The sequence below is a fragment of the Odontesthes bonariensis genome, chromosome 17 (assembly GCF_027942865.1).
Source record: "Odontesthes bonariensis isolate fOdoBon6 chromosome 17, fOdoBon6.hap1, whole genome shotgun sequence".
Classification (NCBI taxonomy): Eukaryota; Metazoa; Chordata; class Actinopteri; order Atheriniformes; family Atherinopsidae; genus Odontesthes; species Odontesthes bonariensis.
The window spans coordinates 19,653,704-19,681,202 of NC_134522.1; the positions used below are offsets into that span (position 1 = coordinate 19,653,704).

The following is a 27,499-nucleotide window of genomic DNA, read 5'->3' on the forward strand; positions in this document are numbered from 1 at the left end:
TTCTCTCTCTTTGCATATTTTGTTGTAAAACTCGACTTGTATCTCAGTTTCCCACGCCTCTGTGCTCATCTGAATCGGAGCGAACATCGAACATTCCAGCTGGATGATTCGGGATTGGTTTCATTTAATTTTTTTTTTCTGCTCTGCTGGTCACTCTTGCCAGATGCCACCCAAAAAGGAAAGCAATCATGCCATTGTTTTTATTTTTAATTTCTATCCTAATTAATGTAATCTTTTCCTCAGTTTGTCCTTTATGTTTGTAGAATTCATTTACATGTATATTATCTTATTTTCACTTTGTTTATAGAAGCCATTACTTAGTTAACTGAATTTGTTGTATCAAAACCTTATTTTAAGTGATTTTTTTTTTTTTTTTTTTTTTTAAAGAATTGGTGTAAAAATTGAATGTTACCTTTTGTAAAACCTTTTTTCAAATGGATCACAATAAAAGTCTGAAACCTTCCAGCAACAGGCTTTGTTTCGGGGGCTTCGTGCACATTTAGATGCTTTTTTTTAACAATTGGTTCCCCTTGAGAGAAATGGCAATGAAACAAACACTCAGGCAGACGTGGACGGGAGGATTGTGTGAATCTTTTTATTCAACAAAAATATCAGCCAGCCAAAAACAGGAAAATGACAAACCCATGGATTTTTACAGAGAAACTGAATTTTTTTTTATTTGATTCTTCTCCAGCCAAATTGTTACGGCTGCTTTTCCCTTACAGGTAAACTGAATTATTCAAACCCTCCTTCTTCTGCTTTGCAACCCACGCAGGCTTCTTTACCCGAGGGTCACAGTGACCATAATATCCTGCAAGAATCTGGGGATTCAATCAAATCTGCTGGTTTTAAGTGTTTAAAGTTAAAGCTCTGGCCTTTTATACGCACCCGTATCCTATACTACATGTTTTTTTTCCCCCCGATTAAACCCCCCCCACCCCACCCCACCATCGGATGCTAAACTCGTTGGAGATGAACACCAAAGTCCTGTTTGGTTTTTTTTTCATGTGCTTCAACCAGAATCAGTGCAAACTAACAGCCCGACATCCATCACAGGGAGAAAGAAATAGCATTGATATTCTCTTCACAAAAATACATTCTCGCTGCTTGTACCCACACGTACACAGAAAACCTAGAAAAAGAACAGAAACATTGTTTTGAACCAGTGTGTGCTGGTTTGTGGTCAGTCTGCCAGCAGTCCCCGAGGCAAAAGAGAGAGAGAGAGAGAGAGACCTCTTGGTGAAGAAGACTCTTTAAACAGAGTCCAGTTCACTGGCTCATCGCAGCGACCGGCAGATCCTCATAACTCGGTGTGACCGTCTGACAGAAACGGAAGAGAAACATCAGTGTGAGTAATGCAGAGGCTGAGTCTGTACGGGTCGGCTGTGAGTGCTGAGTACCTGTGCTCTGCTGCCTCGTCGTGTGGTTTAATCCCTCCTGGACTCTCGTCTGCATGCGTTTTAGCTCCTGGTCGTAGTCTGTCCACTCGGCCACGATCCTCACAGCAGCCTGCAGCTTGGGCTCCTTGGTCATTGGGTTGTTACACTGTTGTAAACGGAGGGGAGGGGGCAGTTAATAGCATGCTATTGCTCTAAGACTATGTTAAGCGCACATTTCTCATCATCTGCCTTCAGCGTTTGGTCTGTCTCAACTGTCCATTTCAGCCAGTGAGGGCAGCCATGTCCCAGAAAGTTACAAAGATTTTTAAAAGTTTGATTTGAGAGGACCTCCACAGCCTCTTATACTGATTTATCTCAGTGAAATACATGAGGTTCACACATGACAAGGCATCCACGTGGTTTTTTTTGTGTACCTATTGTTCATGCATCTGGTCCCAAGTGTAGTTTGTGTGTGGCTTTTTCCATCGCTTGTCCTTCGTCCCACAAATGGAGATGATGCTCCACTTTTCTTTTCTTTTTTTTCTATTAGCTTCATTTTCAAAAGTTACCGCTGGAGGCAACACACACGCACTAGTGAATCTCTTTGGATGCTGAAGGGCCTAATCTGTGAAATGCAGTCAGTTGGGTTTGTTCATTGTTCCAGATATTTAGGAACAATGAACACAGGCACACGTCCCAAACAGTCCAACAAAAACCTACTCTGTCCTACATTTGTTTGGTTGGGATCCGGTCGCCCACAATAAAGTTGTTTAGGTCCTAATGTGTTGCTGTGGTTCAGTCGTTCTATGACTGTCAGGAAACCGACACCAAATGCACGAAAAGTTTCATTTTCTGTTATCATGGTTGGACGCTCGGTTCAAAGGCAACATGTTAGATACGCTTTGGGAACTCCTTTGGACTCGCCTGAGTACCGATGGAGAGTTCAGCACTTGTCGGGTTTTTTTAACTATCACTGCAGCATCAACGTGCTCAGGTTGTTTTTGAGTTGTTGGTTGTCATTGTTTTTCTATATATAAATCCTTACATTTCTCTTTAAAGAACTCATTCCTGCTGTTGCTGCATTTCCTCACAGTGAGCCTGCCTGCCCTCTCGTGGCTATTAGGACACATTGCAAACCCCCCACTCCTGTACATATGTGTTTTGTCTTCTTTATCACATCGGCCTTGACGCACATGCACGCACACGCACACACGTGCTCCGTTACCAGATCTATAGTCTTGGCGCTCTTCTTGGAGCTGTTGTCACACCAGGTCTCGCACCACAGCCACTCCTGAGGCAGAGACTTGATGGGCACCTGGTGGATCATGTTGTTGGGAAGATCCTAAAAACAAAAAGAATGCAGAAACCGCTTAAAGAGGCACGGACAGGAACACGTTGAGAATTATCTAAGGAACAACACCATCTGATCAAAGGAAGATAATCAAAATGAAGGTGTGAAAGTGGGGCCATTATGTTTTCTGTAGTAATGCAGTTACTTTCTGAGGGAACTATTCTATTTTATTTTTTTAAAGCTTGCTCTGACAGAGTCCGAGACTTTAATGTCTGTTGTGATCATGACGTGCAGCAATGCAGCGTGAAAAAAGTGAATAACCCTCAGAGTCAGATCTCACACACACCTGGTCGAGGTTGGACAGGCTGTTGGGGTCTTGGCTGAGCCCCTGGTACTGTCCTCTGAGACGGTCTCCTGCGGCTATCTTCCTGAACTTCTTCAGGTCTACCACATACAGGGCGCTGCAGAGAACACAGGCATGAGAGATGAAGTGGAAAAGGAGGCGAAAGCAGCTCATCTGTGAGAGCGTCTTCGGCTGAGCCGAGCCGAGCGGAACGGAGCCGAGCGTACCTGATGTGGTATTTGCGTCCGGCGAGGTGGCTCGCCCAGTACCCTGACTTCCAGAAGCGATAGCCGTCCATCTCCCTGCGGCTCTCGCAGAACGGAGTGTACCCGTATGGAGCTCCCTCCAGGTCGAAGTCACGCAGCTCCTTCAGGTCTGTGCGCACAATCTGATTGAGCGCAGGATACAGTGCAAAGAATTCAGACTGGCTATTAACGATTATCCTTCCACTGAGCTCTCCTTTGTGACAAAACAACTTAAGCTAAAAATAGATATTATAACACAGGTGACTTCCAACGGTCTGTGCCACTACTTCACACCAAAAGTGAATTATAGCCAGAATTACAAAGAGCACAGCAGAGCACGGTCCTCCGTCATGTTCTCGTTTAAGATGGAAGTTTCTATATACCCAGAAGGAGGATGAATAAAAGTGTTGGTGCAGCTGAATATGAACGAACCTGGTCGGCGTCCACAAACAGAATTTTATCGACAGCGAGAGGAAACAGAACGTCGAGGAAGAGGATCTTGTAGCCCCAAATGATCCTCTGCTTCTCGGTCTGTTGGTGTAGCCATCGGGGCCATTTGTACTGGACCAGCTCATACTGGAAACCGTATTCCTTCGCCATGTGAGGGATGAACTCCTGTAAGGTGGGCAACACACGAGTGAAGTCATGCATAAGGACAAACTGAGAAACGGGCTGATAAAAAAGCAGCAACGGCACAAAAGAAAACACGGACATCAAGAAGGAAACATCTCTCTGCTGCTGCTTGTTTGATCTCAACACTCAGAGCTTAAGTTTTCAGTCCGCACAGTTCTGACGGACAGAGGAGAGGAGAACATTTCCGCTTCAATGATGAGATGTGAGCTGGCTCTTAGACCCCCGGGGGGGAAAGAAATCCTACCTTGAAAGTCGGGGACAGGTAGTTCTTCAGGAACCAGAACTTGACAGGAGTTTTGGTGTTCTTCAGAACTGACAGCATCATAATCCTGGAAGAGAAGGAGTAGAATAAAGATGGCGACAGGACTGGGAGATAAGAAGGAACAGAGTTCAATAAAGTCTGTTCACGTAAGAAGTTGGGATGGTAGTTTTCAAGGATTTTTAGCAGATATGAATCCCCACCTGAGGAATCTCTCATACAGATGGCCCGAGGCCACCGAGAAGATGTTGATCACGTCGTCTTTCTCCTGCTTTGGCTCCTCCGCCTTCCCTCCGCCTGTGAAACCTCTGGGACAAAAGATTAGGTGTCAGATCTCGACGTGAAAGACTTCTCAGAGTCACAGTAAATGATTTGCAGTGCAGTGCCACAGTGAGCAAAAAACAGCATCTTATAGAAACATATCATGTTTATTATTAAGTCAGTCAAAAATGTTCCACACACAAAAGCAGCAATTCTTCACTTTTGGCAGGCTGGAAGCAGAGCGCGTCGGAGCATCTTTTGGCTCATTTAACGAGCCGTGCTCTCAGGACTGAGCGACACCACCCAACGTGTTGTTGCACATGCAGGCATTGTGACAGCAATAACTAAATCATTTTGATCCGAGCTGTACCGTGTTAGAGAATTCCAGAAGCCAGTGTCAGTCTCCTCGGTCCCGTCGCTCAGCAGCTCCTCGTTGAACTTGTCGGGCTTCTTCTGGACCTGATCGACACGCAGGTTTAACACAGTTGATCAAAAACAAACAAACAAATAAACAAAAAAACACTCCTAAAAATAGAAACAGAGGTCTGTCGGACCTGTTCCTGATGAGAAGAGTCCGCTCGTGGATACTTTCCATCTTTATCAAATCATTTACAACTTCAAAGTAATATCAGTTATTTTGTTACATGCTCCATCAACAAGGTTAAAAAAAAAAAAAAGAAAGAAAAAAAAGGTAAAAACAAAGAGGTGGGAGAGTTTGAATTCAGTTTTGATGTCCAATGATCAACAACAGGACTCCATGTGCCCACATCAAAAGTTAAAAGTAATTGTTTCTTTTACCCAACTGATGAATTCTACTGTATATTCAGCATGGGTAAAAAATGGTTCGACACAAAGCACAATCTGTTCGGCTCATTAAAACTTTTTAAAAAAAGCGAAGGTGGTGTCCAGTCTGGACGCTCGCCATCTTTGAGTTTTGGGATTTCTGTGAGGTAAACAGCGCTGATGGGCAGATTCCCACAGCATCACATCTGGACTGACCTTGACTTTAATGATTCTGCTCTTGAAGCTGTTGAGCACGACAATGATGTCATCCGAGTCTGCGGGGGAGTCCGTGCCTTCGTGACTGCGGGAGCGGAAAGAGAGGACAACAAAGGCACCAGAGCGGAGTTTATGACGTGCTCGTAGAACCAGAAGTAGAAACGTCTCATCGCTGGGCTTGAAAAAAAATCATTTCTCCAAACTGTTCTCACCTGTAAATCTTGTAGATTTCATCTGAGCGTCCTTTCCTCAGCTTCAGCTTCCAGGCGCCCGGGTTGGCTTTGAGCTGAAAGTAACCCTGAAGAGAACAACGGAGATTTACAGCTCGTTCTTCAGATAATAAACAGTAACGAATAAAAGAATAAGATGTTTATTAAGCTGGGAAGCATCAATCAGCTCGGACAAAACAAGGCTGGATTAGCTGCCTTATGGAAGCTCTTACTTTATAGTTAAAACTTACCAAGTTTGCCATGACGATAGTGTCCATAATGACCGGCTCAGATTCAGTTCCTAAAGTGAACTGGAGGCCTCGCGGAGGCTGACCTGAACTGACATCAAAACAATGGCCCTCCAACAAAAGATGCTCCAACTCGTACTCCGCTGCTACGATGTTCTCCACCTGAGAGCACGGGGGTGTCGGAAAGTACAGTTTATTTGGAGCGAGGCTGGCGTCCGAATAGAGACGCACGAATGGATTGCAAACAAGCAGAAGGTTTCTGTGAAGAGAAGAAAAGCCCTCCAAAATCCACAAAGTCAAAAACGGAAGAGGAAAAACCAAAGGGAAATCATCAACCCGCTGGAAGAGCTGGGCAACAGCAGGAGGTCAAAAGAGGAAGGAAAAAGTTTAACAATCGGAATAGAAGTGTCTGATACGGGGCTGAGTGAACTATTTGTGTGCTCGGAGCAGGTTCAGCCTCAAGTTTCACCTACAGAACAACTGGGACGTCTCCAGAATTATTTATGTTTTTTCTTCTAAAGCCTCGGAAACTCAAAAACTCAGCATCCTCCCTTCAACGTGTCAAAAGTTTAAAAAAAACAACAACTATACACAGTGAGAGTGTGTTATCTTAAAGAAAACAGAGACTAATAAGTGAATTTTCTGAACCCTGACAGACGCATAGCCGTACCTCCTCCAGGTAGATGTTGTCCAGGTCATAGCGGGTGCGCACCGACTCCACCATCCAGCTCTCAGGGGTGTTGAGGTTCAGGGTGAAGAGTGGAGACTGAGGCATGTCCAGGAACTTGGCCATCGGGCCGGGGGAGAAACTATTATCCGCCTGAAATACCACCTCCGGCTCCAAAACGTAACGGTAAAAACTGGAAGACAACGCAGAGGGGTCGGGAAGTTAGAGTTCACATTCTGCAAACCGCTCGAGGAGTCTTCGGCAGCTTTCTCACCTCTTCAGAGGAATTTCCGACAGCTTGGACTGGCAGTTCATGAAGACTCGTAAGTTGACGTTTACCAGCTGCTTTAGAACCTACGCAGAGATGTTTCAGGGGACAAAGGGAAAAAGGCGGGTTAGAAATAAGACGGGGACGATCAGGGAAGAAGTGGAAAAGATGTCACAGAATCCAATAAAGGACCGTGAAAAGCTACCAGAAGAAGTGGAGCCAGCTTCTGAGCGTCCCTCGTTACCGGATCCACCACAGCAATGACATCAAAGTACACATTTCCCTCTTTAGGCCGGATTTTCACAGCACTGCGGACGGACAACAAAGTAATGATCGACGTGCAAACAAAGATACTTTCCATGTGATTGTACTGGCTCACTTTTCGCTTTCATGATCATTTCACAATGGAAGCAAAACTAACTCATTGCCCTGAAACAGACAAATCATTTCAATCGAGCTGGAAACCAAACCCTGGATCTACTCACTGGGTAAATGATGTGCGAGTGTTCCAACTTTACCTGTGGCGGTCATCTGCAAAGCCGTACTCTATCCGCGCTTCTCCTTTGGGCTGAGAGGAGAGCAGAGCGTCCACCTTCATCACGAGGTCGCTGGCCCTGAGGGGAACGCCGCGGTAACTCACAGAACTCTGAACGCTCGGGAAAAAAAGTCCCGAAAGAGTCGGGAAAAAAAAATCTGAAAAGTCGAATAAATTACCTGTCTTCCTCGATTTCCAACTGCTGCACTTTGCTTTTGATGCGCTCTCCAGATGTTTTAAGGATGATGTTCTCCAGAAGAAGGAAGTCATCCTGGTTAAACACCTCTTCGTCCTCCAGTGGACCTATGATCTGCAGCAGGAATAAGCATATCAGCGGAATTGGCTCCAGGAGCTGTGGGGGGGACTGTGCCCATATTTTGACGGTGACTCACTCTTCCATTGCTGATAACTGCTCTCTGGCCTTTCTTCAGTTTGAGCACGTCTCGGCAGTATGCGGCGTGGGAGAGCAGGAAGTCATATTTGGAACTCTCATACGCACTTCGGAACAACAACAAATCCATCCCCTGAAGGCAAGAGCGATTGGTCAAAGGACAAAGTGGGAGTTAACAAAAACAATGTTCAGTCAATGTCACGGGCCGTCAGGTTTGAACAATTAGAAAAAGAAAGGTAAAGAGAAAACCGCAGCTCTGCGTGAACCTCCTCACCCCGACAGCAAACTCTCCGATGTCGACGCCCCTCTCGATGGCCGCGGCAGTCTCGTCCTTCGCCATCTTGGTGATGAAGTTCTTGGCGTTGTTGGCGGATTGCGTCTGGATGGCGGCCCAGATTGCTCTGGTCACGCGGCTCGTTTCGGCCGACGGGTCGGATGAGGGGTTGTTGATCATCCCCAGTCGGACATTGTTGCTGGTTTTCTGTTGTGGAGCAGGCGAGCGACACATTGGGCCCGTCAGTTCAGTTACTCTGGTTGTGATAACTACCACACAGCTACACTTCAACGGTCAGTCTATCCCACACTTTTCGAGACTTAAAAGATAACGGCTTCAACTGATGTTGCTTGTTTTTAAATCACACTTCTTTTTACTATCAGACAGAAGCAAACACTCAAGGGAACAGTTTGACATTTTGCTACTTTCTCTCCTTCTAAAAAATGCAAAAAGACTGATATCACTCCAATATATACATAGCAAGGCATATATGCATGCTTCCAAAAAATGGGAACCAACTGTCCTTTTAAATCCCTTTCTTACCCACAATTTTTCTTGGAATCAGGAAAGCATATTTTTTTTTCCCCAACACATCACATTAAACCATCACCTTTTATCACAGACCCATAAGAAAAGATTTCACACCATGTGTCTGATGGCATCATAAAGAAGTTGGCGTCCTGAGGCTTTGTCAAAGTCGCCGACCACCCAGAAGGTCACGGGACGGATGTATCCATCTTCTGACGAGCACAGAAGGAGAAGAAGAAGAAGAAGAAAGGCAAAGGGTTAGAGTCGGGAGCCGAGGCTGTGCGACACGTCGGGTTCTTGCTTACAAACATTACCGGATGTTCGTGCATCTAGGAGGCGAAACAGAGGTTCCCCGATCGATGATTGGAATAAGCTCTTTTAGTAAACATCCACTTACATTGTTTATGCTGATTTGAGCTGATTTCATAAAGAAGTATAATTCAGAAAATGCTGTTTGACAGTTTGTAATAAAAACTGTGCATTTCATCACTTAATTCACCCTTGAATATGGTAGAAAAAACCAAAGCATTACCAGATCGCCACGGTATTACTGAACAAACAGATTTCAGACATGTCCGAGTGTATGGTGACGGCCTCAACTACATTATTGAAACAAAGAAAGCAGCGTTTTGGATTTTGAGACACAAAGACACACTGCAAAGTCTTTCATTCAGGACCACCAGCCCACCCTGGTAATTGCCTGGATCCACAATTTTCTTCTGTTCTTAGCAAAGAGACGTGACCCTCTCACTGTACTGAACAATTCTCATGCATTTTCCAGCTCAGGAGGATGATTAGACCTGCTTTCTGCCCCCTAGTTGCACACAAACACACACACACACACACACACACACCTCTATGATGTAGCTGCTCAGAAACCAGTCAACACACATGAATTCATGAGGTAAAGGAGACAAGCCACTTTGTTTTATAATGATTATTATTACTAATATTGCCGTTCTCCTATCATCGAACCCTTAATACTCATTTTCCATGCAGCTAGTGAATGAACCGTCATGCACTCACTAAGAGTAACAGAAGAAAATAGGAGAACACTGAGCTAAGTAAACACGTTTTAATATTTGGACCCTGGTACACCCAATAATCACATGCGTAATTAGTCATTTGCGTGTTCTGAGAAATGCAACACAGATGGAGGAGGTGGTGATGGATCCGCAAATACATCAAAACACTGCCAGACAAGTGCAAGGAAAACTGAAAAAAGACCAAGAGAGGAGGAGAGGGAATAACGTGGAGTAAAAGAGTGATTACCATGCCTGTTGGTGGTGGTCATCCCTGGTGCAGGGACATTTTTAAAAAAAATTTTTTTTTTTTTTTTTAAACCACATGAATAAGAAAAGGAAGGGAATGAGGAGGAGAGAACAAAAGGAGAACACACGAGGACAGTTTAGGAGTGAAGATGGCTTCATTATCTTCAATAGAAACAACAAATAAACTCCACAGATGTGCCCTTTAATCGGGTTTTTGGTGTCTTTTATGAGCTTACCTTTCTTAGTCATGTAGTTCATGCTGTTAGCCACAGCAGTGCTCCTCTCCTTTGTGTCCAGGGTCGAGAAGCGAGCATAATCATCTATAAAGTGGTTGTCTGCAAAAAGGGAAGAAAGGAAAGGTGATCGGTTTAATTAGTTAAGATGATCAATAAGTTAACAGAAACACATATAAACAGATCTACTGAATATATCTGACATATGCATGGGTGGGTCCACTAGCAGGAGCTGTTAGACCATTATTTCTTGTCCCCATATATAGTCTGTTGTAACGTCAAGCTGTCAGAATAACACATTTTTGTCTGTGTTTTATGTATTTAACTACAGGTAAATACGGAATGCTAACCAAATAACTCCAAACTGAGTCTAAAAGAAAAAAAAAAATCTGTGTAACATAAAACAGAAATGAAACTGAAGCTGCTGAAACTGCTTTTCAGGCTGATGACACTTCTGCAGGTAATCCTTGTTCAACAACCACACACTAAATTAAGAACAATAATTCCTTATATGCACTCACTGGTGTCAGACAAATCGAGGTAGGTTCTGCTGGTGGACAGCACCCGGGGGTTGATGCGGGGAACAACATTTGGCTGATTCATGATGAAGTCCACCACGTCGTGATCTGTAGCCAGCTCCCCCTGCAAGCCACGAGAGGAAGTGCGTTTAACGCAATAAGTCTGAGACCACATTGTTCAGCGGTACTGCAGAGCCGACAGAGATGCAGGGAGTCTTTCTCTGCGAGCTTGCAATGGCTTCCAAAGAGCTAAAAGTTTTCTTTTCTTGTAGAAAGTTTGGATTCTACATTAAAAGGACAAAAATGGCTGATGACGAACACTTTGTCGACAAGTGTAACTGTTGAAACAACAGAATTAAACGCAGCGCACCGTGCTCAAACACCCGTGGAAGCACCAGTTGGCTCTGATGATTGATGGGATAACATTTAAAGGGAAAATATGACAGATGGCACGTTCGCAAACACCGTGCCAAAGGAAGAATTTATTTCATGATTACAATCCCAGACACTGTGCAAATTAAGTTTTAAATAGATTAACTTGAAAGAAGGAAGTTATCTAAAGCTCTGCTGTTCTTCTACTTTTAATCCTTAGTTGTTCTCTCTTTTTTTTTTTTTTTAAATCACACTACATTTTGTGGATAAAATCCAGCAAAGACAAAAGGAAATTAGAAAAACAAATTAATACTTTATCAGAAGTGCATCTGCAAAGCCTCAAATGAACAATGGGAGCATTAGCAAATCTTTTCTTTTTTAAATGAGATTAAACCTAATTTCTTCTTAAAATTAGAAATATATTCACTTCTTGGCGAAATTAAAAAGAAAACTGCCAATCTGAGCTCACTGCGCTGTAAAAACGGAATTATTCTGCACACATTTTGATCTGTACATCGTCCATGCAGTCAGAACAGAAGAAAATGAGTGTGTGTGTGTGTGTGTGTCTGTGTGTGTGTGTGTGTGCTGTAACTGACCAGATAGACAGCTCTCTGGTAGAAGGAGGTGGTCTCCAGGATTTTTTGCATGGTGACAGTCTCCAGTTCGTCTGGGTCCAGCTGTTCGCGCCGGTAAGGTACGCCATTGTACATGACCACAGGCAGCGGGCCCACTCCTGTCTGCTCATAGTATGCCCGCCCCTCCTGAAAGAGGACATGGAGGAAAATTTTAATCTGACCATCTGTTAAAGACAAAGCGGAAGACCGCCAAAAGGTGGGTCTTTTTTATCAAATACAAGCGGAAGAGTGTTTAATTGTGCCCTGCGAGACACCAACAAAGCAGACGTGAAAAGCAAATACCAGATAATGAGGTATTTGCCTTAACCACTTAAAAAGTCAATTTTCACATTAAAATGGTCTCATTATGCAGCCAGCAGCAGAGGCAACCAACATATACGGAATACCAAAATCAGCGCAGCTGTGGGGACTCGGTTGGAGGTCAGACAAGTTTAGATTTTTTGTGCAGAGAAAAAAAAAAAGATTTTCCGACTTATTTTGATTGAATAAAATTTTCAAGAGCTGCTGACACTTCACATCGACGCCTGAAACAGACAAATAAGCTTCGGCGCTGCCCAACACGGACCGTGTCTAAACCAAAAACTATTTCTAAAACTTTACCCACAAAGTTATGGAAGTTGCTCATTTAAAACCAAGCTGAGGGGAGGTTATCCGGCTAAAAACAAGGTGAAATGTTCAGTGACTGAGAGAGCTCAATGTTTTAAAAGGATGACCGAGCCGCAGATTAACAACATTATCTGCGAAGGAAAATCAGACAGCATCCAAAACAAGCAACCATGCATCAAAAACCCACAACAAATGCACAGAATCACACAGAAACATGGCAAACGTTGGTATCAGCTGATATTCAGCTCGCTGACTGTAATTATCTTATCAGAAAATAGCCGGCTATGACACACATATGCACAAGAAGCAGATAAATTACACCAATAACTTCATTTGGCAGGCAAAGGATAATCAAAAGACTGAGGCCAAGTTAACAAATCTCTTCAATGATATCTTAATCGTGTCAATGAAGATGTTAAAATACACTGAAAAATCCTGTGAGCATCCAGCACACGATGGCGCAGTCGACCTGACTCACCTTCCTGTTGCTGTCGTAGGTGGAGTCGGCTCCAAGAACACTGCTGACCTCCACGTAGGGAAACTTCTTCTCAAGAACTTTAACTACATCTCCGACGCTCAGCCGTCCACCAACTGGCAACCGGTTGAACATCTAGTGAGAGAGAGCGAAGGAGGACAGGCAAGCGTCGACGGCAACGGTGAGTTACTTTTTCAACCGCGCTGCTTATTTTTAGGGTAACAGCAATCTTAAGATGAGACATTTCCGTAGCTCAGAGCTTGTGAAACAGACTCACTGAAATGACAGCTTCAAATGCACTCTGACTGTCCACCTCGTCACTGATGTAGTTATAGGCTCGGACAAGCGCCACGCCTGCATCCTGCATGCCGTCAATGTCGTCTTCATCCGACACGATGAACACCAGCCCGATCCTACACCGCAAACAGAAACCGGATGAGTTCGCAGTGTGTGCTGCCTGCTTCATCGCCACTAAAACAAACTGACCGTCCCAGGATGGCGAATGCAGGGATGCATTAAAGGCCTTTCAAACTTGCCTGGCAACACTCGGAAAACTCAAGCAGCTTCTATGTGCATGAGCTCAGCTAATTCTTACAGCCTTGCAGCCTCTTTTTTTCCATTTCTCAGAGTTATATACCCATTAAGCCCTGATGCAACTTATGGGTAAACCAGTTCCCATGTTAAGACAGTGTATTGATTTTAATTGGTTACAAAAGTTGATGGTCTACCACTCTCATGAGAACACCAACCTGAGGGGGATATTGTTGGCGTAAAACATCTCAGCCACACTCAGCAGTTCAGCGGTGTTCTCCTGGGTTGGGTCCAGTATGATCACCTACAACAGACATTTGGTGGTAATTGTCTTTTCATATTCACGTGGATTCACTAGGGGCTGGCGAATCAGCTGCCGACTTACCAGATTGTGAAAGTTCTTGCGGATCTGCCTGATGACTCCAGGAAAAGTCGGCCTGAGCAGCTCCTGCACGTTGTAGGGCCACGAGCTGTACCTGTGGTCCGTCTCCAAGTTGTTAATCCACTGAAAAGAGAAAGAGGAAATTGGTTGACAGGCGGCATCAAGAAAAAAAAAAAAAAAAAAAACTGAGCAGACAAGCGCCAACAAATAATTACATTTGACTGCTGGCACGCTGAAAACCAGGGCCTTAATTTGTTAGGCTTGAAACGCCTCCAAATTCTTTCACATAGAAAAATGATTGTATTTTGAGACACAAGAACACCGTATTTCTTTTCTTTTTCTTTCTCTAACGGGTATTTTGGGTAAACTGCTCCTTAGCTGCAACATTTTCACATCTTGACGGGTTGTTTCTCAGTGCGTGATCATCTGTTGGAAGAAGGACGTTGCGTGTGCGCTCTTACACAGATGGCAGGGTGGCGGATGTCGACAGCATAATCGGAGTCAGAGGGCTGGACGTTCAGCTTCAGGATGTCGTGAATGTAGGGCGTCTCGATAAGTAGCGAGCGCAGACCCTCCATTACTCTCGCCTCACTGCGCAGTACCTCAAACACACTGCAGGTGACAACAGGGCAGAGTGAGTTAGCGTGTGTGCATCCGCGGCTCATCCTCACCGAGTGCTTCAGTAGGCGTGAAGCCTGAATGTATCAACATGACTGCTAACATCTAATTATCGCAAAGAGTTTCACACTGAAGGCTCATTATCATCTTATTATAGATTTGCTGCAATTATGAGTCATTTAGTAGATCAAAAGAAAACCACAGTTTATTAGAGCCCATGGTGAAATCTTAGAATTACAATAACAACTAAATATTCAGTTGACTGAGAAATACTTCACCAGATCCCGTATGTTTAAGAAGTTAGAAGCATTATTTGTTTGATGCTGAAGTATTCCCTGATTTTAATATTCTTTTACTTACCTAATGATGTCATAAACTTGTTTTTTTCCAGCTCTTAAAAGAGTCATTCTAAGCTCTAGGCTGCATTACAACCCAAATGTAACTCTGTACTGCAGGCTCAACGCTCTGATAATAAACTCCACATTCAGATATGATTCTGTGTGCCTACCTGAAGATGTCTTGTGTGTCCAGATCTATATGCAGCCCATTGAGGAACAGGGCTGAATCCCCTGGCTGCAACCCTAGAGTTCCTTTGAAGAACTATGGAGAGAGAAAATGTCAAAATAACTGAAAGTCAGAGTCACATCAAACACTAAAGCTCCTTATACAATGCCAGCTGAGCAAAATGGCCACATTGTGCAGGATGAAACGTCAAAGCCTCTCATCGCGCAGTCAATTACACTGTAAAACTAGAGGCAACGATCAACACAAAGCTGTAACAGGGTGCTCTGACAGCTCCAAATAAGCACCGACAGCTCTGTTCAAAGTCGGTCTGTTTAGAGCAATCAAACCCCACACTAAACAAATCTAATTATCAGAGAGAAGGGGGGGTGAATGCGTGCACGGATACGAGAAGCTGCGTGCGTCTGCGGAGGCAAAAGGAAAGCTCAGAGTTGTTCTGGCGCAGTCAAATCTCATTACAGAAAGACAAAGATATCAGATTAATCATACTCCAGACACTGCAATTACAACAAGACATGATTAACACAAATATTGTTCATCCCACTTAAACTGCGCGCGTGTGTGAGAGAGAAAGGAGTATCTGCATGCGAGCGCTGGTGTCCAAACTACTTCAATCAATAATCATTTCTCGCCACAGGACTCTGTGTGCCTGCTGAATGAATCACCGATTCAGTAATTAGGACGTCTGTCTGCACACCCCCACCACCAACCTGATCTCCTGTCTTCTGCACACAAAGATAATATGAACACAGAGGAGCAGGAGGAGGAGGAGGAGGGAAAAAACATCCACCAGAAAAAAGGGCTGAGTACCTGTTCCATTATCAGCTTGGCAAAAGCCAAACAGATTGTCAAACCTGAGTACTTTTGAAGTCAAATGCTGTTTGTTCCTCTCACATATTATTATGTGATAAATCATAAACACTAACAGGAGGGGCAGTTCTCATTTTTGGAGATATTTCCCTATAGGCTGCAGGTAGGAGGCCGAGGAGCTGTGGTTGCAACGCCGCTATTTGGTTTTCTTTATTAGACCACACCGGTAAATACTCAAACCTTAATTATTCCTGACCAGACAATCCAATCAGCAGGGGGGTCACGAAAGCACAAGCAGCCCAGATAAAGAAAATATTACTTTTTGTGCAAACATCATTATTTCAGAGGGATTGGTTTGAAAAATCTGCTTTCGAAAAACTAAAACTCGGCAGCCGTTTTCAGCAGCAGCGTCCTCAGTTATGCACTGAACACGGCATCGGTGGTCAGGAAAAAAAGACAAAACCACCAACAAACTGATGCTGCTAGTTCTTCCTGAATGAAAAGTGGAGGTGATGGACAGCTCATCATTTGACCTGCATGCAGAGCGGCTCAGCTTGGCCTCTTGCTGCTCTACTGACCAGGAAACTGAGCTCAAGGTTTCAGCTTTGAATAAAACATATTTTGGGACGTAAAACTCCTGTCTCCGTGAGAATCTTAATGCCGTAGTGCTGCTGTATGACATCACAGGGGAAGCATATGAAATACTGAAAAGTGAGACACTGTGACCCACAAACAGATGGGGGGTTATACTTTAGTTCTGTTGAATTGATTAAAAGGTAGATATATCTGTTTGTTTTGTTCTTTTTTAACGCTGCACTGGCTGGAATGTGTTTTCATCACAGTGAATACGGGCACCGCTGCCTCCTTCCCACATGGTCACGGTCCCTCGGGCAGACAAACGCGTAAAAATCAAGGCTGACAACAGCTCAAAGCAGTATGAAGTCCAGTTTTTAAAAATATTTTGCAACAAAGCATTTCCTTGTGGCTTCGGGGAAAAATGACACAACCTCATTCAAAAAGCTTCTGGCGTGATGTGACAATCGCTGCTACCAACGGGCCCCTTTCAGTTACTGTGGAGTGACGGGGCCGACGCAGCCTGGTGGAATGCAGGTTAAGTTAAGTGTTCGGGCATCAGCGAGTCGACAACATATGTTCATGTTTTACTCCAAAACACTAGAGCCGAAACCAAAACAGGGAGGAGGGGAAGGGGACAGATGGCTTGGTTTGGGACACTTGGCATGAAGATCGTTGACGCTGGTCCAACTGAAGCTGAACCAGCTGAAGCTGAACCAGCTGAAAAAAAATCGAACTCTTGGCTGTGCCAGACAACCCATGGTAAGCTTTATCATGTCGGTCTCTTCTGAATCTTAACTATAGCAAGCAAACAAAACTTTGAGCCTAACCGAAATGTGTTGCAAATTAGTCTTTCATACAGAAAATAGAATTTATTGGCAATAAGGAAGAAAGAGAATGCACCTCATTAATGAATGATTATTCATTGTTTTAATGGTGTAAAGAGTGAAAGAAGGGATGAAAATGACTGATGAGTCTGATCAAAGATGGTGAAAAGGTGGATGAAAGTGTACCTTTTGGTTCTCGCCAATTTCTTTGCGGATCTCAGAGTTGACCACTGTTTTCGTGATGGACCTGTGAGGCAGAGGAGCAGACTGAGCCGCGAAGCCTCAAACACATCAATATGTACACAAACTCAAACGTCCTACTTCAGCTACCGCCTGAGCGTGCGTGTGCGTGCGTTTCTTCTCTACCTGGCTTTAGTGGGGAAGTTCTGACTGAGGTCCTTCATTACATTGAGGGCATCAACAGCGGGAGCAGCAAGAATGCGAGCTGCTGTCTGGAAACTCAGATCTATAAAAGAAGATGTGGGTGGATGGAAGGGGTTGGTAAAAAGGGCAGAAAAAAAAAATAAAAAATGGGAGAAAGATGAGTAGAAAGTAGAGAGAAGCACAATAAACACGCAAGAGGATACAATGAAAGAGAATCAGTTGCACCACAACTTAAAGCAGTATGAGAACTTGTCAGAGTGTATAATCCAAATAAAGTTAAAGTGTAAGGTGAAACAAAGAATGGCAAAATAAGATTTAACATTCAAGCTTGAAGCACTGTGAGGCCAAACAACCCACAATACAATGCTGTAAAATCCAGAATGCTTAAAAATATTGCCTATGACAGACAGCATCTTGCTCAACCATAATGATTTTTGCCAACAGAGTAAATCTGAGAGTGACGTGACTGTCATTACTCAAATAATTAATTTAGCATCAAACATAAGGGGCCGGATACATACATAAAGAACACATGTATGCATTCACCTACACACAAGCTGGTACTTATGAAGTGGAACGTGCACATCTCACACATTCTTCATACTATGTGTGCACATTATAAGACCAATTCGAGAGAAGTATTCACAAATCTTTTGGATTTTCCTTTTTGGCTTCAAAGACCTCTCTACATACGTGTCTCCCTCCTAATCATCTCATCATAGGTCTGTGTACTGTAAAGTCTGCGTTCATCCACTGCAGATAAAGCAAGAGGTACCGGTTAAAAGCTCCGATTTAGTCATTGTGTGGGCGGGTGTGCACTTTCTCCTGTATACAATCTAAACATCTCTTTGCCTGTAACGGAAGGGAGCCGATTGTTTTCTACTCCGTCGGTGATTCCACAACTGAGACCGTCAAATGAAACAAATGGTATATTCTCTACTTCATTAATGAGTTTCTTAGTCTTACATCTGAGTAAACTCCGCTGCTTCTTTACGATATCATACAGATTTTTGTTGAGGTTCAAAAGTGTTTTTATATGCACACGATTAATTAGGCGTCTGCATAAATCCATGGTTAAAACGTTTTGAAACATTTCATCCTTAAACATATGGAAATGTATGAACATTTCCACAACATGCTGTGTAAATTTGAGTCTGCCTTTTATGCATTTATTTCTTGCTAGAAAGGTCCTTCAGTCATACGGAAAGCATGGCAGTCTGCGGAGTCGGAGACAAAGGGCTGCAGCTGCAGGGAGTCTTTATACACATGAACTGGGCACGATGACACAGTTTTGCCATCAACGGTACCGTGAGAAAACGCTTAGCTCACACAGTGTTCTTTGTCGAGCTGAGACAATCACACTAATAAACCCACATTAAGAGAGCTGTTTAATATCGCCATCTTCGTGTGTTAAAGAAAACTATCCTAAAGCAATTAAAGCTCGATTAGAATGCTAACTGGAATGTACATATAGTTTACAGTACAAGTCCAAGTGTGGAAAAGAGGAGTTTTATAGAGCCTGGGTATCTGAGGAAAGAGAGAATGCTGTGAGGATTATTCTAATGCAGCGAGCATCTCTGTAATGGTGTTGGAGCTTGTGTGATGATTAGCCCCAGGAGGTGCTCCTCTCTTTGTAAACAGGCTGAGCTAATGAGCCCCAGTGGGTTCGGAGATAAAGGCAGGCCCCCACATGTCAGTCTGAAAGTCAAGCTCAGCCCCCTCATCCCTCTCGCATCCTTTATTTGCTGCAATCAAACAAGCTCCGTGCTCACATCCTGACCACGCCTGGTGATGGCTGAGAATTTCTTATTCGGGGAAAAGACACGCTATCAAGTCTGTGTGCGGTAAAAGCAAATAATACAAATGAAAAAATGCACCTAGAATTATGTCTGCGAGAGTGAGATTGAATATGGGACCCATGAATAATGTAATCCTAATCAATTATGCTCTCATATCTGGAATATCTTGTAGGTCACGTGTATCAATAGGAAATGGATGAAACAGAATCAGAGATCTACACAAATAGATTTCTTGCTGCAAGACTGATTCACAGATTAAATAAGATTAAGTAAGAGAGGTCATTGCTATTGCTTACAGGAACTGGTTAACTTTCAGGGCTGGAACTGTGTCAAGTGCGGCGAGAGAATGAACCAAACCTTTCAAACCCAGCGTAAGAAGGGACTTTAAATTCAAGTGTTTAAAAAATTGCTGGCAAAAAAAGGCAAAAAAAAGGAGAAATGTTTGCCTTTTGGTGCTGATTTGGTGGTTGATTTTCTTTTTTTTTATAAACAAGCAATAAACCACAAAGGAATAACCACGAGGCTACCGAGAGAGTGATCACTGTGACAGTTCACACATAAGGAAATCACAGTCTGGTAACAGACAGGTGGTGATGAGGTTTTTACTGGGTTTTGTGCATCAATTCATCTTCTATAGCAGTTCTCATAAAAATACTGAAATATGAAGACAGAGTGACACCAACGCAGGAAAAAAGTGATGTCTTGTTCTGTAAAATACACAGCGTGGGAGCTACATTTCATTTAGATCAAATGCTAAATTAAATGGGGTGGGACAGAAGCTCAATACACCTCTGGTGTAACTATTTCAATCAGTTTCTGATTACCGTGGCAAGGCGGTTGTATTCTTGTGAGATTTGCAAGCTCATTATCATAAGGAATCCATCTTTTTTTCCGGGCCTGAAGCCACACGTTTGTGGCCAATCTATAGCAGTTTGGACCAGTCAGCTGGCAGCTACAGGGGTGTTATAAGTGTGACAACTATCAACAACCGCCACCGCTAAAGATGTTAGCATCAATACTGCTACTGGAGGATTTCCTTACTGAAAACCAAAGCAACGAGTGATGATAAAGACAGTTCTCTAGAAATGTATGCTTCTTACGATTTCTTAAAGGCCGCTTTCTGAACCGCGCAGTCAACAGAGGGATTTAATATCGATAAAAGATGAAAAAAGGTGGACGTTACACTGGTTTTCATTACTTACAAAGTGTGCAAAAGTGTCTAAAAGCGTCGTTGTCATCAGATATTTGTGAAGTTATAAAGACGTAAAAGGCCCCCTTCAGGCCATGGAACAATTGATCTGATTTTGATGGAGATTAAAAAACGTGGGATTTTTGCCATCAGCCAGAGCTGACGAAACTCGGTTCCAGTCCTGTGGGTGTATTTTCCCGTTGATAAAAATGGATTCCTTGAGAAGTGACAGTAATAATACCTGCAGCTGTTCACTGTAAGATTACACAGTCTCGCGGCGTATATTTGCTACCCCGTCAACATGCTCTGTCACCCAGGATGTGTTTGTTTCAGTCTGTTGGACAATTATTCACCATAAGGCAAACAATTGCTCCCTCACATGGTGTGTTTGTACTAACAAATCTTGTCATTTAACAGAAACACCAGAAAAAAACAGAAGAAGAAACTGCTGATGGCTAAAAGAGGAGGACATGATTTGGAGAGAGGCCCACCTTGCATCTGCCAGACTTTTAGAGGCGCCATTTCATTGGTACTTTCTACTAAATGCTTCCTCAACTCCTTTAATTGTTCCTTCAGTTCTGGGTAGAGGGTCCTGTGAAGAGACAGATAAACAGGTAGAGACTAAATGCACCTGCTTAATGAATACACTCCTAATTGAGAGAGAGGGTGGTTGAGTTCACAGATTGATTTGATTAGTTTCGGGTTAGTTGAGCAGAGATTGGGTTGGTGCTTCAAGGGGGAAGAAAAAAAAAAAAAAGGAGAAAAAGACTTGGCTATAGTGAATGTGGTTGGTGGAGTTCTTGGAACTAAGCCAAGCTTTGAATTTTTTATCATGGCCAAACAGAGTCACTCACTTGAGTTTGCCAAAAAGGAATCCTTGGACCTCATCCACCGGATCATTCTCTCCAATCACTGTAGCATTCACCTCCTCCCCTGAAACCACAATCAATTAACTTGATATTCGTGTCAGGGCTCCTCTGGGATTACATCAGCGTGGGTCGTGTGAGTATTGACAGTGTGTAGTGCTGCGAGTGTGTGTGTGTGTGTACCTTGGACTTGTGTGTCATCCTTTGCCTTGTACTCCTGGTTTTTGATGGCCAGTTCCACTCCATACCCCGACAGATATACTTTCTTTCCGCTTGATTTCTGGAGGGAAATGAGGAAACGTTGTAGGAGAAATGTAGGAGGGAGAAGTCCCGCCGCTGGAAGTTGCATTTAGAAAAGGCTGAAATGTATGAACGCTTTCTAAAGGCTCTGGTTGAGTCTTTTCGACAGCCATCAAGCTATTTCACTAATGTTGCATCTTAACTAACGACTAATGCAATATTGTTTTGAGTTGTTAAAGACTCCGCCGACCCCGTCTACTCAGCTCATCTAAAGGCAATAAATATCCCCTGCCTTACCTACACATGCTCTTTAACTTCAGTGACAGCTTTAGAGTGCAGACAACCAGCTGCTGCCTGCTAAGTACAGAAGACTGTCACTGTGCCTCGACTGGCCCTGAAGCTATGAAGTAAAGAGTAAGAGCTGCAACCTTTTTAGTCAGGCATAAAGACTTCATGCTTATAGACAGCTGGTGAGAGAAATTTAACATAATCGGGGGGGGGGGGGGGGGCGACCAGCTGTATTTGCATCTGAAGGGAGAAGCAACCTAAATTCAACTTGGAATAAGAAGGTGGAGAAACATATTTTATCCCAGGTGTGAATGGGGAGGCCACTTAAACTGCAGAAGGATTTTCAGATGTGGATAACTGAGCGGGAAAGCACCCTTAAATTATCATTTTGTCATATGTTCAATAATATAGACGTCTCTTAAAGTTTTACGTGGTGTCATTAAGATTTTATTGGTACTGCTAAACATTACTGCTGATCAGTCTATACTTAAACGGAATTATTATTATTGGTGCCGTTTGATCTTCTCCAGAGAATAATAAAAAAAAAAAAAAAGACGGTCAATCTTCAATTCTAAGAAAATAAAACAACTGCAGGAAACATGAGTTTTTTGTTTTATATACATATATTTCAATTCACTTGAATTTTTAAAAAAAGTCAATAAAAGAGCATTTTTGTGCGTTTGACTGCAAAACCCTGCCTGCTCCGAGCACTCAAGACACTGAAAGTGCACATTTCTGACTCCATACGTGGGCTCCAGATTACACGTAAAAAACGTAAGAAAAAACAATAATTAAAAAAATCTATGTGCACTACTGAACCAATACAACTGGAAATAATTCATGAAAGAGTTGCAAAGAGCACTGTCTCCGTGTCTCGGAGCCACATGTACGGTGCAGCAAGTGGTGCAGGAAGCAGCGCCTCCACCCACTCAGACAAGCTCTGACGGGCAGATCTCTATTCTAGATTGGCTTTATAGACAAATGTCTTGAATAAAATGGGAGTATTTATGTAGTGGTAGTTTAATTCCAGGTTTTATTACCGATCCATGTGTCAGTGCTTCCAACAGAATTAGATGACCGTTATTACATTCATCTCAGTTTATCTTATCGTCTTTAATGGACTGTAGCGAGGCTGCTCGTGTGTGGGAAACACCTACGGCTACGTAGTGACGGAGAACATAAGTCGCCGAGCCTTCGTTGACTTTGGATGATATGACTTGGTGAAACCTTTGGAAATCTGGCTTCCCAAGCTCAGCATAGAGGATGACAACAGGCACATCTGGATTTGATCCCGGGTATCTATGATCACCTTTGAAAAGGTATGGCTTCGGCCTGAAAGAGAGATGGTGATGTCACTCGTGCGACCAGTCATTATTCGACAGATTTGTAACTCTTTAACGCTTTACTTGTAAGTGCCTGTCTTTACCTTTCTGGCGCAGTTTTCAGCAGCGTTGCCAGGCTTCCCAAATCACATGTCTTCTCTCCGTGGATGCTAATAAAAGCTGAGCAGCCGGAGGGAGGAGGCTCAGTGGACGCGATCTACAAATATATTCACAACAGCAGCATTAATATGATTCTTCTGACTTGCCTTCAAAATGAAACCTAAGTGTCATTCTGGTGTTACCTGCTGAAAGGAGTGTACTGTGGCAGAGTAGACTCTCAGTGAAAGGGCAAACTTCAGCATGTTCAACTGGATGGAGCTGAGCAAAGCACTGGCTTTCTTCAAAATCAGCTCATAATAAGCTTGATCTGTGTCTGGATGAGAACAGCAGACACACAGAGGTCACGAGTCAGCACTATACTGTCTGACATTTTGAACAAGTCCACTCCCTTTTAATTTAAATCAAATTACTTCCTTGATTCTGTTACAGTAGTTATGGTCGAACTGGCCTAACACAGAACAAAAAAGTACAGTTTGCAGCTTGGCCAAAACAGGGACACTGCAATTACTGCCAAGATGTTGCTTGTACATCATAAATTCAGCTGCTTCCAGCAGAGAAACTAAAAGTGAAATCCGGTCTTGAGAGTCTGAGGCAGTTTTAAATTACCATCATGCTCTCCTTCTATGTTTTGATTGGCCTCCACAAAGTCCCAGAACTTGTCTTGGCTCTCCTCAGCAAGGAACTCACTGAGGAAAAAGAACATAAAAGTGGCAGTTTAATGAGCTGACATGAACTGACTTAAAACATTTTCATTCTACTCCAAACATCAGAGAACATGCATCAAATGCTGTGAAGCAGCCAGCGTCCTGCTCGCACATCTATGGGTCAGCTGTCTAAACTAAGTCTAATGGGCCTCAGAGCACTGATTTAATTATTATGCGATTTAAAAGGTCGAGTGTCAGATAGCATTCAGCTAAAAGACTGTTACAGTTCAGGAGTGCAGTGTCATACCTGGCCTCCAGCAGCAGAGGAGTATCTGTCCATTTGGTTGTGAGAGTGGTGGTGACAGCCTTTGAGTCAGCATCCCCAAACACAGCAGACAGCAGAGAGAGCAGCAGCACACTCAGGAGCCACATCCTCAAACCTACACCTGAAGAGGGACACATTAAATAGGAAGTGATGGTAAATAAGACGAATAATTCAGGTTGAAAACTCCTTTTTTGTTCCTCCTTTGAAGCCATCAGACTAAAGAGTGCGAACTCAAAAGGGACTGTAGCTCACACGACTGTCAGGAAAATCTAATGAGAATCTGATGAGAAGCAATAAAGTCAATAAAATGAGTGAGATCAAATAGTGCTTTGAAAAAGAAATAAAACCAGAGAAGGCAGAATGAAATGTGCGCTGAAGAGGTAAGGCAAAAATCAGTCAAATACGTATGCATTAGCCATAAGCCAAAATCTAATGAAAATCAAATGAGACACATCTAAAGATGTTCACAAAGAGAAAAGTTGTCAAAGGAGGTCTAAAAATGAGCAGAACTAATATGAAATAAAAGCTGACCCAAACCAGAATTTTACAGCTAATGCTGAAATTGACTTAGAGGGAGTGCAGCTGACGCCACATTAATGGAAAGCTAAGCACGGTGCACGAGAGTCAAGCCGCGGCATTCTGTGCGATAGGAAAGGGCTGTAATAAACTGAACTTTGATTCTGGTGCAGATCTCTAAGTCATATAAGAGACTGGCTGCAAAGTGCAAATTAAATGCCAAAGAAATAAAATTTTAAAAATGAAATCTGTCTGCTCTGAAGTCCTGTAAAACCAGTACGGGAAACCGTTAGAAGTGATACATTGTTACCAATACACCAGCAGCCAAAATGGGGTTTCTTTAGGAGTTGGCAAAGGTTGGCATAATAAAAACCTACTGTAAGAGATCCAGAGGTCCAATAATTGTTTTTTTAAGCAGCTTAGAGGGGATGATATCAAGCATTATGTTACAATGTGTCCATATAACAGGGCTTTATCAGCTTTCCAGTGAATAATATAACTATGATATCTGATTATCCCATCAAACTGAGATTACAAAGTATAAAGTCCAGTCACATTAAAAAGAAAGTACATCCTATTTCAAATCTAAGGTTTTACATAGTAGGTCAACCTCAGATAAACATCAACGCATTAAATATTACAGAATAACTATCCATTTACAAAAGCAGTGTGTGGAAAAGCCAACTCCACCCTTACTGTCTCCTTAGGAAATAAGAAAGTGAGCGGCAGCCAGGTTCTGCTTATCAAATGCATTTGATGAATTGAGCATTAGCAAGGGTGAGCTCCTCTATAAAAGCAGAGGTTGAGTCAGTTTGCTGATCTGTTTGGAAGGGTTGCCAGAAGAGAGCCTCGTCTATCTAAAAAGAAGTTGGGCGGCACACCTTCGGTTTGCAAAGTTGCACCTGAGCGAACAGCAGGACTTCAGAACCATGTTCTCCGGACAGACGAGACCAAAGTGGAGCTATTTGACCATAATGCAGTGTGCTATGTTTGGAGAAAACTAAACGCAGCATGTCAGCGCACCTCATACCACCTGGCAAACACGGCAGTGGAGTGGAGTGGTGATTTGGGCTTGTTTTTACAGCCACTGGAAGAGCGCACAATGATGTTCTTCCATAACGTGAGAAACTGATAACTTCATACAGTGAATCATTGCTTCAAGTTACTGCAGCCAAAGGTGGTTCAACAAGTTTTTGAAACATGAGTTGGACTCAATTTGCCAAACACAGCATCATTGATTCATGATTTAAACGTTTATTCTTCACTGAATTCGCTGAATTCTTACGCTGAATTGAGTGTTTGCTTGTATAAAACTGCCACATTTAGCAAAACATTGCAAATACTTCCATCACCATGACTGTAACAGTTACATTAAGGATGCAACGTACAGCTATTTAAATAAAGATAAACTCATAACCATTAATATTATCATTATTAATATTATGTCTTGCTTCTTAACAGTGATTTTAAAATTGGGGAGTGGGCTGCCCCTTGGAGCAGTGGATAACCAGAGTAAAAACATGGAGTGAATTTATGATAATAAAAATGATTAACACAGAAAATATCAAAACAAAAGAAGAAAAGAACAAGAGTTGACTGATATTATCAACTTGTCCTCGATTTGTTGACTTGTTTAATTTCTTAATTATTCATTGACAAGATGATAAAAAAACATGATAAAACAATATATACTAGCCATAATTTGCTGATAAAAGCACAGCCAGGAACGAAATACACGTAGCAGCCAGGTTCGCTAAATCGTACTTTATAACAAATTGTCCAATCAACAGTGATCCTGTACCTACATGTAATTACTTCACCACACTCCATGCAAAGGCAGATGACCAGGGACATGTCAAACGCTGCTTATTCTACATGTTGCAAAATCTGAATTAATGTCGATCAAATGTCTGAACGAGAGCAGAAATTAGTCGGCCACTTCGGACAGAGAAGTAATTTCAAGACGTAATTTCAGGTATTCTACAGTTAAAAATTATGCCCTGCAGCAGCAGGAATTTTTATTAGTAAACAAAGAGCTCCATGAACTCTGTCCAATAGAAAACTTCATCGTGGCTCCTACGTCCAATGAGCAGACAGTTTTCACATCCGGACTGATTCAATGACGATTCTCGAAGCCGTCACATTGGCGTTAATCATGAACTAAATACAAACCCCATAAACCACCATAACTGCTTTTATAGTATTCTATAATGTCGGATGCCAAGTACATCCATAGCCAAAGCACGTTTGTCGGAAAACACTCAGCGAACTAGCGCTACCTGAGCATTGATGCTAGTTTAAGGACCGCAGGGGCTAGCTAACGCCTCCTGGAAAAAAAGAAAAAACACCCCCTTTTCACAAAGTTATGTTTACTTGCAGACAAGTAGTGTCACTGTCTCTATGAAAACATTCCAACAAACCCCTAGCCACAGTCTTCTAAAATTTCATGATGTAAAAATGCACTATTTATTCTCACCGAAGCCGGCTCCGTAGCTTCCTGTCTCCATGATCCGCTGAGAGTGGGTGGGTCCTGTAGACCAGATTAGGTGACTACAATTGTGCCTGGTCAAAATCAACAATGAGCAACTTAGTTTAGCTTGCATGAAAATACCCTTTTAAGAACTAATCATTTTAGAATGTATGACATCTATGGAATATAGTGAAAAATAAAGAAAGAGAGAAAGAAAGGAAAGAAAAAGAAAATATACAGTACAACTATAGACGTTTATGGCAGAATTTTCCAAGGGTAATTTCATGTGACCAATTTTAAGTTCTGAATATGATCTATGGTGTATCAAAGTCTCTTCACTTTGTTTACTAATTTTGTAAAATAATCTTAAAAAACATTGGGCCTCATTCAAGAACCGTTCGTACGCACATATTTGTTTTTAAGTCGTGCGTAG

General features: G+C 42.7%; 1 protein-coding gene across 4 annotated transcripts; it reads right to left on the reverse strand.

The window, feature by feature from the left end:
* Positions 1–937: 937 nt before the first annotated feature.
* Positions 938–27,134, reverse strand: uggt1 (UDP-glucose glycoprotein glucosyltransferase 1). 4 transcript variants are annotated; one of them, XM_075448502.1, is made up of 41 exons: positions 27,073–27,134; positions 24,063–24,201; positions 23,718–23,797; positions 23,294–23,424; positions 23,096–23,208; positions 22,827–23,001; positions 21,325–21,421; positions 21,130–21,208; positions 20,767–20,867; positions 17,270–17,369; positions 17,090–17,150; positions 14,680–14,771; positions 14,015–14,165; positions 13,557–13,676; positions 13,390–13,475; positions 12,918–13,053; positions 12,644–12,775; positions 11,521–11,685; positions 10,556–10,676; positions 10,038–10,136; positions 9,803–9,826; positions 8,648–8,739; positions 8,003–8,209; positions 7,730–7,861; positions 7,517–7,647; positions 7,321–7,416; positions 7,008–7,110; positions 6,809–6,888; positions 6,538–6,727; positions 5,871–6,029; positions 5,623–5,708; positions 5,411–5,495; positions 4,782–4,870; positions 4,354–4,458; positions 4,136–4,220; positions 3,691–3,873; positions 3,241–3,401; positions 3,017–3,131; positions 2,605–2,721; positions 1,401–1,545; positions 938–1,320 (listed from the first exon to the last, which is right to left on the reverse strand). In XM_075448502.1, the coding sequence occupies exons 1-41, from the start codon at positions 27,101–27,103 to the stop codon at positions 1,301–1,303; spliced, it is 4,614 nt and encodes a 1,537-aa protein (XP_075304617.1). In that variant the 5' UTR covers positions 27,104–27,134; the 3' UTR covers positions 938–1,300. The 4 variants fall into 4 exon arrangements, with proteins under 4 accessions (XP_075304617.1, XP_075304616.1, XP_075304619.1 ...); XM_075448501.1 differs by having other exon boundaries at positions 8,648–8,742; XM_075448504.1 differs by lacking the exon at positions 9,803–9,826.
* Between the last annotated feature and the right edge of the window lie 365 nt (positions 27,135–27,499).